We start from the raw sequence: 9,941 nt of genomic DNA, 5'->3' as shown, positions 1-9,941 counted from the left end.
TGCATTTTTTCTTAGAGAGTTATTCGAAGGTGGGGTGTTTGGTGCTGATGTGGGTGGGGCTAGGAGAAGAAGCCAATGCACCTAGCCCAGGACAGACACCTAGGAGAAGGATGGCTGCAGGTCGGGGGTGGGGGGGGGAAGGAGAGTGGGTGACAACAATATGAGAGTGGGGTCTGTCCCCACACTTGAGAGACAGTAAGCAGAGAACTTTGTGGTTGGTGGCCAAGAAGGCAGCCAGGGGAGGCAGCAAGGAGCCTCGGAGGACAGCAGGGAGGACAGCACACTGGTCCGCTCTGCCTGAGTGCTTTCCTTGTTGACAGAGGGAATTCGGCTTCTGCCCACTGAACACGGAGCCGGGCTTGGGAAGTCCATCCCCTGAGCTCTCCTAGCCGACCTTCATCCTGCACCGGAGGGGACACATGGCTCTTTCCAGCCGCAGCGGCCGACAGTGGGGCTCCTCCCTTCCCTGGGGATTTCAGTAGACACTGAGGCCGAGTACCGAGGCTTTCAGAGGCCCATGGAGACCCCCTCCCCTCCGGGTTCCCTTCCCAAAACGCCCACTCCAGGACCCTCTTGGACTCGAGCCCACTGGGCCATCAGTAGAAATGGCCTCTGAGACCTTGAATGTGGGAGATTCAAAAGCAGCCCTGGCCTCCTAATGGGTCCCAGACTTGGGACAGGGCTTGGGGGTTTGCAGACATGCCAGGACCTTTAAAAGGCACCTTTCCTGTCCTCCAGTCCCCCTCCCACCTCTCAGACATAGTCCAGAGAGGAGCACCCAGAAGTCATGGGTGAGAGGGACATAAAAGACCTGCAGGGACCCTTCCCCGACCTGCTGGCAGCTGGTCCAGCCCCATCCTTGGGTCATTCCTTCCTCAAGCTTTGATCATCTTTTCAGACCCTGGCGGACCTCAGCTGGGTGTATGGCCCCCTAGGCTCCAAGGGGGACTTCCTGTGGAGCTCCCGCAGGGAGCCCTCTGGTGCTTAGAGGCTCCTGGGAAAGGCTGGAGCCATGATACCATGTGCTGCCAAGCCCCACCTGCCAGGGCTCTGGCCCCTGATGCAGCTGCCTTTCTGAGCCACTGACTCTTGATTCCATGGACACAGCCCCAGCCCCGATGGGCTCCCTTCAGCACCGCTCTTGCCAGCAGCCTAAGATGGGTGACACCTGGTCCCAGCTGCCCTGGCCTGGGCCCCCCCGCCCGGCCATGCTGCTGGTCTCCCTCATCTTGGCCGCAGGGGTGATGCCCTCGGATGCCGGCACCAGCTGCCCGGTCCTTTGCACGTGCCATAACCAGGTGGTGGATTGCAGCAGCCAACGGCTCTTCTCCGTGCCCCCGGACCTGCCGAGGGACACTCGCAACCTCAGCCTGGCCCACAACCGCATCGCCGCCGTGCCGTCCGGCTACCTCACGTGCTACGTAGAGCTCCGGGTGCTGGATTTGCGCAACAACTCCTTGGTCGAACTGCCCGCGGGCCTCTTCCTGCACGCCAAGCGCCTGGCACACCTAGACCTGAGCTACAACAACCTCAGCCACGTGCCGGCCGACATGTTCCAGGCCGCCCACGGCCTCGTGCACATCGACCTGAGCCACAACCCGGGGCTACGGAGGGTGCACCCGCGGGCCTTCCAGGGCCTGGCGCAGCTCCGGGACCTGGACCTCAGCTACGGGGGCCTGGCCTTCCTCAGCCTCGAGGCTCTCGAGGGCCTGCCGGGGCTGGTGACCCTGCAGATCGGCGGCAACCCCTGGGTGTGCGGCTGCACCATGGAGCCCCTGCTGAAGTGGCTGCGGAACCGCATCCAGCGCTGCACGGCGGGTAAGGGAGGGAGCCCGGCCCCGCGGACAGCCAAGGCTCCGCGGGAGAGGGAGGGACTTAGAGACCCTGCGCGCCTGATGAGGGCCGGACCCGGGCTCGCCTCCTCATGCACCGGTCTTGCACTGCCCAAGTCTTTGCCGAGTCCCTGCTGTGCGTGCCCGGTGCGGGGGATCCGGCATTAATGAAACAGACGCCACCCTCGCCCCTGCGGCCCTGAGGCAGACAGAGAGCAAACAAGTAAGAACAGCTCATTAATAATAGACAGTGTTTATTGAGCGTCCACCATGACCTTCCAACTTGGCAGGTGTTATCTCATTGGACCCCACTCTTATTATCCCCATTTTACAGGTGAAGACACTGAGGTTTAGAACAATGAAAAGACTTGGCCAGAGTCACTCATTTAGAAAGTGGCAGAGCTGTGGATAAAACCCAGGTTTATTTGACTTCTAAGCTCTGTTCTACTCTACCAGATTGCTTTTTAAGTGTGCTGAGTACTAGAAGAAATAGAAATGGTTCACCCCATTTATTGTAGTACTTACTATCTGCCAGGCCCTATTCTAAATATATTACATGTTTTAGCTCATCTCATCCTCACAAGAACCCTGGTGAGACACCACACACACACACACACACACACACACACATACACACACAGAGGAGGAAACCAAGGCACAGAGAGGCTCAGTAACTTGCCCAACGTCCTACAGCCGTTAAGGGTTGGAGTCAGGATTCGAACCCTGGCAGCCCGGCTGCCCTCTGGCTGTATCCTGATGAGTCAGGTTCTAGGCTACCAGGAGTAGGCAGGACTTGAGTTCTGGGCTGGCCAAAGGGCCTTGGCAGAATTCTGCAAGGTTTGGGCATGGAGTGTAGATCTGAGAAGAGAAACTCTTATGTGGCTATTTAACGAGCCAGCCTCTACTGGGAATGGACTGGGGACTGAAGGAGCCTGAATCCCACAGGCTCAATGAGCCTGCAGGCAGGCAGTGCTGAGCTGTGGTCCCCAGCCACCAGCTCTCCTGTGTGGCAGCACCGAACCTCTGCAGTAGGGCTAGCTGGGGGGCACCACCCGGGGGCTTTCCCAGAGCCTGAGCTCAGAGAGAGTTCAGAAGCAGTGGTGCTGGATGAGGTGGGAGGGAGAGGAGGGCTGAGTGGGGAGCCCAGGATCAAAATAGTTTGCGGGGGGCTGTGGGTCACGATTCCAGTGTTCCCACAGAACTGCGGGAGGAAGTTCTCTGGGACCAAAATAGCTGGGGACCGAGATGGGCTGAGGGGAGGGCGCACGAGGGGAAGGCCGGCTGCCTGGATCGATCTCCCCACTAGCCTAACCTCTGCAGGCTGCACCTCATCCCCTCTCTCTTGTGCACTAAGGACAGAAAGGGCCCGCAGGGTTCCTCCACACACAGGGGCTTCTCCTCTTCTGGGATCTCGGAGGTCCCTGCTGCCCTTCGGAAGAAGCCCAGGCTCCCAGTGAGCAGGTGAGGGGTCCAAGATCCCATCAGTGAAGTCTCATGTCCGTACAGATGAGGGACCCAAGTTCCAGAGAGGGAAAGTGACTGGCCGCAGGCCACAGCTAGAGATGCAGCTTCCCTGTTCCTCCACAGAACACACTTTGCACCATGACACACTCTCCAGGATATTTCGTCTTGGAGGCAAAGAACTTGCCAGTCTAGGTAGGACTAGGTGACACTCTTCCCTTCGTCTTTTCCTGCTTCTTCCTCCCTTTTTCTTCATGGGATTCCCATTACTATCCCTATCTTTTGGACAAATCCCAACACAGAGAAACATAGGGAGACCTTGGGATATAAATCAACTTCGAGACTGGTCCCTTGACTTACCAGAAGGCTTCGTCAGCCCCCGGGCCCCCATCCTGCCCTCCTGCAGGCTCTGTCAATTGCCCTCAGGGTCCCCACATCCCCCAGCCTCGCAATGCATCACCACCACCCCATTCATTCACTCAATAGCATCTTCTGGTTCTGGATGTTCAACTCCAGGTGCCATCTTGTCCTGGCTCGAGTCTGGGGTACTATGCATACAGTCTACAGAGACCCTTCAGCCTGGGGTTTGGGGAAGGTTGCAGCCTCCCTCTGAACCTGACTCTCCGTTTCTAAGGAGAATCACGCTCATCCGTTTCTCAAAAGAGTCAAATCCAAGTCCATCATCTTATTCTTCTCCCTCAAAGACGGCAGAATGAATAAACACCACTTAGGTACCACATAATTTAAAAAGCTCCTTCACATTGACTTTCTTAGACGATTGAGACTAAATTATCCCCTTCTTACATTTCCCATCTCTTCATAAGAACCAGAAAAGCAAGAAAGACTTGCCCAAGGAGAGAGTTGGATTAATATTTATCCACTGAACGAAGGAGTGTCCGGCTGTTGGAGAGCCAGTGCTGGCACTGCGAGGCAGAACTGCTCTCTGCCTACTGCTCTCCCTCCCAAGGCAGAGAAAGACGCAGCCATTGACAGCCACCATGCATTTGTACCAGTGGCCCTGGACGGATGAGCTGGGGCCATCAGCGATGGAGAGAACAGCAATCCCACTGAAGGAGAAGCCCCTCCTATAGAAGTCTGTGTGCAGAACATGACCCCACTGACCTGTCCAGAAAGACCAATCTGGGATGACAATAAAAACACGCACCTATGTAGTACTTACTGTGTACCAAGAATATATCATTTCTGTATGTTAATTCAGAGAATCCTCACTACAGTCCTATAACATAGTTACTTTTATTATCCTTATTTTATAGATAAAGTAACCACAACACAGAGGTGTTAAATAACTTAGGCATAATCATACAGCTAGGGAGGGGCAGAGAGGGGATTTGAACCCAGGCCAATAGCTCCAGAGCCCAGACTCTTAACCGTACACTCTGTGTATCTGGAAAAGCCATATGGGGTAGTAGAAAGACCCAATGCTTTGGAGTTGGACAGAGTCATTCATTCACATATTCAATTAACAAAGGTTAATTGAGCATTTAATGGGCAGGCCTCTGTTCTAATGCTAAGGATACTACAGGAAGAACTTATATTCAAAAGGAGAAAACAGATAATAAACAAACTGTGAGACAGTGATACATACAATGGGGAAAAAAATAAGCAAAGTAGGTAAGAGATAGAAGGCCCAGAGAAAACTGAAGTGGGGCTGCTGTTTTATATAGAATCCTAAAGGAAGGCCTCACTGAGAAGTTGATATTCGAGCAAAGTCCCAGAGGAGGTGAGGGCCTGAGCTGTGCAGAGATCCAGGGGAGAAGCACCCTCACGAGTGCAGCCTGCAGAGGTTTGGGCTCCTGAATTACAGACAGGAGCCCAAATGCAAAGGCTCCTCCTCCCCACGCTGAAAGGGGACATGCTCGGGGTGATGGAAGAATGACCAGGAGGTGTGCGTGGATGGATCCGAGTAAACCAGGAAGAGAGTGGAAGGGATGGGGAGGTTCTTCTGGGAAGGAGAAGAAGCAGGGGAAGCTTTCAAGCAGAGTGACATGTGCAACAGAAACTAACACACTATCGTGAAGCAATTATACTCCAATAAAGATCTATTCAAAAAATTAAAAAAAAAACTTGCCGTGAGGGTCATTGAGGGCACTAAAGAAGGTGAGTGAAACTTTTGGCACATGGAAGAAACTTCATAAAAACCCAGCTTCTCCTGGGAGAGGCAGGGGCTCCCTCTTCCTGCTCTCCCCACAGCCACTCACCCTCCCTGGCTTCTGTGTTGCAGATTCTCAGCTGGCTGAGTGCCGGGGCCCCCCAGAAGTCGAGGGCGCCCCACTCTTCTCCCTGACCGAGGAGAGCTTCAAGGCCTGCCACTTGACCCTGACCCTGGATGATTACCTCTTCATCGCCTTCGTGGGTTTCGTGGTCTCCATCGCATCCGTGGCCACCAACTTCCTCCTGGGCATCACGGCCAACTGCTGTCACCGCTGGAGCAAGGCCAGCGAAGAGGAGGAGGTCTGACCCGGGTACCTCCACGCCGCTGACCACCGGGCGCCCTCCCTGGCTGCCCACTCCGGCTCTGCCCCGGCCAGAGTGGGCAGCCAGGTCATGGCTCGAGCAAGGTCAGGAAACTACCTTTGTGTGAGCTTCTACGGTGGGCCAGACACTGTGCTAGGAACTGGGACCGACCTACACCTTGCCCCTCAAGGCACTTACCTCTGATAGAGGAGAGAGAGTCGAAAACTCTTCCCTTTAAGACCTTGTATCAGCACACTGAGTACATAGTTATGGAAGCCCAGAGGAGGGGTCATCAACTGTGTCTAGAAAAGTCCAAGAGAATTACAAGAATGGAGGTGATTTTTGATGACCCAGGTGAACTGGGTCATCAAAAAATTGTCTGCTTTGTCCATAGACAAAGAAGGACAGACAGAAGCCAATGACAGAGGCCAGAGTATGCCTGGTGTGTTGAGAACAGTGAACGATCCCTGTGACTTCAATGTACAGAGCAGAAGTGACACAGGACCAAAACTTTCCCCCTGACACCCAATCTGTCAGCTCTCGGCGTTGCCCATCACTGCCTCTGAGGGCGAGAACACCTCCATGCCAGCCCCCTGAGCCTCCTCCTACCAGCAGCTGCCAGGTGAGACCACCTCCTGTTGACTGCCCTCCCCCCATCCTATGCGGCCAATTGTAGCACGCTGGCGAGGTCCAGGTAGCAAACTGAGGATGGACACCTTCAGTGCTCTTCTCCTACCCCTGTCTCCTGCCTCTCACTCGAGCGTGGGCTTCAGAAGAGGGAAGCAGGAGTCCTGGCACCCTGGGACTCCTAATCTTGTGACTGTTCTTGCCACGGTGCTCATGCCAAGGGATCTCGACAGGGCAGCGCACCGTGGGCTGCAGCCCTGTAGCATGATACCCAGGACGGAAGGAGGAGAAGGCCGCCACAGTCGTAACCATCAGAGGATTTGCTCCCCCTTCTAAGCAACTCACCCACTTCAGCATAAGGGTGAGAGAGCTGTTAATTACCCAGCACTTGCTGGTGTCAGGCACTGTGATAAGCTCTCTCCAGAGACAATTCCCTTTAACGCACACAACAACCTCTTGAGGTGATCATTGCTGTCCCCATTTTACAGATGAAGAAATTAAGGCTCAGAGAGGTTAAGTCACATGCTACTTAACGAGCAAAATAAAACCTGTGCTCTTCCTACTACCCATTCAAGTCGGGGAACATCACAATTCCCTCTAAAGTTATCTAAGTTCAAATTCCAACTTGATGAAGCTCCCAAAAAGGACCAGGCACTCTCCTGGGCACTTTAAAATCTGCTGAGTCATTGATTTCAATTCTCCCAGCAACACTGCCTGGCGAGTTTTATGATTCCCCTTTTACAGATGCATTAATTGTAGAGAGCTGAGTATCTTACCCAACATTATCTGGATAAACTCTAGAAGGAAGGTGATAGGCAGCTCCATTCAGGGAACCACGTCTAAGCAGTCAAATATCAAGTAATTTCATGTGCGAAGCACAATTATCGTCGTCGTCGTCGTCGTCGTCATCATCGTCATTGTCAGTTTCATCCTCTTCATCATTATCTTCCCAGTATTTGTTCAGCGCTGGACAGTTTGTGCAGGTACTTTGGCATCATTCTCCTTGACTTTGCACGACCCTGTGTGGGAGACAAGCCCAACATCATTACTCTTATTTTACAGATGGAGCAATAGAGATTCAAGACTGGGTGTGACCTGCTTACGCAGCAGGGTTGCGACTCAACTCCATCTCGTTTCTCTTTCCAGTGCTTTCCCAGGTGCTTGAGGAAGCAAATGCCTGGGAGGGCTGGGTAGTGGGTCCCTAGGATTCACAGCCATGAAGGTCCTAGTAGATCAGCTAAATAAAGGGCAGTCAAATCAGGTGCCCTGCAGATTTAGATGTGCTCAGGGCACATCAGCCCCTGAAAGAGAGAAGCAGCACAGATAACATCTGAATAGGAGACACCTGCCTTGCAACGTGTAAATAACACATCAAGACCGGTGGCCACGGTGGTAGTCATGCAAGAAATAAGACCTCTGGAAAACAGGAGAGGAAGCTGCGTTCCTACTTGAGCCCTGCTGTGCAGTTTTGCAAGAGATACAAAGGAAGCAGGAAAGCAGTGGGATGAGAGCCTCTGCAGGATAGGGGAAGACTTTAAGACCCAGTCCGATATGTTGGCAAGGCTGTGGCCAAAATGAGAATTAAAACGAGGACATTCTACCTTGCCTTCAGCTCCAGCAAGCTTGCATCACCCATCCTCCTGGCAAATCATCTTCCAAGAAGTCTTCCCCTACTCATGCTTCCCTGAGCTAGTCAACCAAAAGAGTGCCCGAAACTTTGCTAGACCTGGGGTACTTGAATCTTGTCTCCTCTGCATCTCACTTACAACACCTGGGTCAGAACCCCGCTCCCGTGAGAACGGGAGCAGAACTGTGCCCACTGTCTTCTTCAACTGTGTCCAGGGACGAGCGGACCAGGGCTGCTCTCTCCACGAGTCAAGCTGACAGCCTAAAGTATTTGAGGAAGAACTTTTAGAAATAATAGTCCTGACACAAACAGTTAAACCTCCCACAGAGGGACACCATATACATCTATCATAATCTCTTAGAGACTCTGGTTTGCTGAAATATAGTTAACATATTTTAAGACATGTGATTTTTTTTTGCATAGAACTAGACCAAACAAGCTAGCCCTTGAGATCAAATGTCCATTCTAATAATACTGTTTAGTTCCCATTAATGGCAAACCTTTCTGAGTAGGATACAGGCTTTTAAAGAACAGATGCTTCTCCAGCTACTAGGAGGTCCCCAGTTAACTAACCCACAATGTAGAAAGCATTTAACTTCCCTACCACCAAGGAATTCGTGCTTCTCCCCTGCCCGCCACCACCACCGTCTCGTGCAGGCTATCAGAAGCAAACTTCTAGTGGTATGCTTCTAGGGATAATCTAGCAGTCCTGGTTGGAACTCTTCCCACAACCCTACTGACCGAGAACCCATGATGTTGCCCCTACAAGGCTTCATTAGGTTTTCTCCAGACTGGTTAACATGTAAGCCTGGAGGTATCTCTGAGTCCATGTGTCTGTTCATGAGGTTCTGTGGATGTTGGGTATCTACTGATATGAGGCCAATCTCTCTGGAGCCTGAGTTCAGTTCTCTGACATGGTCTACCCAGCTATCTGTTTACTGTATCGCTTACTACACTAAAATGGAATCCCATTAGGGTTGGGGTAGGAATAGCTGCTCAGAAAATATATGAGAGACAAGTATGTAGCTGAGGCAGCCTAATGACAGCCTGATCACTTCTCTACCCCTCAGAGATCTGTCCTCATCACAGAAGATTTTTTCATGCCAGGCCTGAGGATAGCAAAGTTTAGGTAACCAACAGGGCTATGATGGTCAAGGTCTGGACCAAGAAAATTGTTCTTTAGAAAAGACCCCACATCTGTACACACCACTCTGGACAAGTTGCCTCTGGTCACCCTATGACAAACCCTCATCTGTATCTCCATTCCTGCAGGGATTCCCAGGAAACCCCGCAGAAATAGGTCCCCTGAGTTGCTATAGAGTTTACTGGCTCCTTTCAAGGAACTTGGTGTACGGAATTTGAACAGAACAAGACAGCTACTTCTCCATCAAGGAAGACCTAGAACCCCCATTTTCCCTAGAGATGTCTTTGTTTGTATCACTCTGACATCCTTTCCAGCTCTAGAAGAGTAAAAAGAGACACCTTTGTCCATGCCTCAAAAGAACATCTTCCCAAAGCTAGAGAAATTCATCTGCTCTCCCCACTCCAGAAGGAGGCAAAAGGGAAGTGAAGGAAGAAGTTGCAAGGTCCTTTGCAAATCACTGTCGTGTTTGCCACAGCACTGGGTGGAGAGTTCTGGATGCAGAGAGCTCTCGATTGTGGAGTGCTGTTGTCTGGGGGCGGGAGGGTTAGGGCAGGGCGGGGAAAGGGAAGATGCCAACCTTTGTATGGAGATGATTTTATAACCATGCACTTTTGTAACTGTGAAGAATTTTTCATAAATGTACATTAATAAAAAAGAGTGTACAGTTTAACAAATTTTCTAAAGAGTTGTGAAGAGGAGGAAGGGGGAGGGAGGCAGAAAAAGAAAGAGAGAGAGAAAGGAGCTAGGCGGAATCAAGAGAATGTGTGCTGAAATA

The 9,941-nt window shown here is 52.1% G+C and overlaps 1 protein-coding gene across 1 annotated transcript; it reads left to right on the top strand.

Annotated features, from left to right (window-relative positions):
* The first annotated feature begins 1,038 nt into the window (after window positions 1-1,038).
* LRRC55 (leucine rich repeat containing 55) lies at window positions 1,039-9,691 on the top strand. The gene is made up of 2 exons (XM_024748582.1): window positions 1,039-1,818; window positions 5,536-9,691. The coding sequence occupies exons 1-2, from the start codon at window positions 1,098-1,100 to the stop codon at window positions 5,769-5,771; spliced, it is 957 nt and encodes a 318-aa protein (XP_024604350.1). The 5' UTR covers window positions 1,039-1,097; the 3' UTR covers window positions 5,772-9,691.
* Window positions 9,692-9,941: the final 250 nt, after the last annotated feature.

The sequence above is a fragment of the Neophocaena asiaeorientalis genome, unplaced genomic scaffold (assembly GCF_003031525.2).
Source record: "Neophocaena asiaeorientalis asiaeorientalis breed wild unplaced genomic scaffold, Neophocaena_asiaeorientalis_V1.1 scaffold43, whole genome shotgun sequence".
NCBI classification, from domain to species: Eukaryota; Metazoa; Chordata; class Mammalia; order Artiodactyla; family Phocoenidae; genus Neophocaena; species Neophocaena asiaeorientalis.
The sequence above is the reverse complement of the archived record's forward strand: the minus strand, read 5'-3'. Positions and strand labels throughout refer to the sequence as shown.

Excerpts from the sequence above, each read along its gene's own strand:
- LRRC55 (XM_024748582.1), top strand. The coding sequence starts at position 1,098 with ATGGACACAGCCCCAGCCCCGATGGGCTCCCTTCAGCACCGCTCTTGC. Across the intron at positions 1,819-5,535 it reads CATCCAGCGCTGCACGGCGG|ATTCTCAGCTGGCTGAGTGC; the intron begins GTAAGGGAGGGA and ends TCTGTGTTGCAG.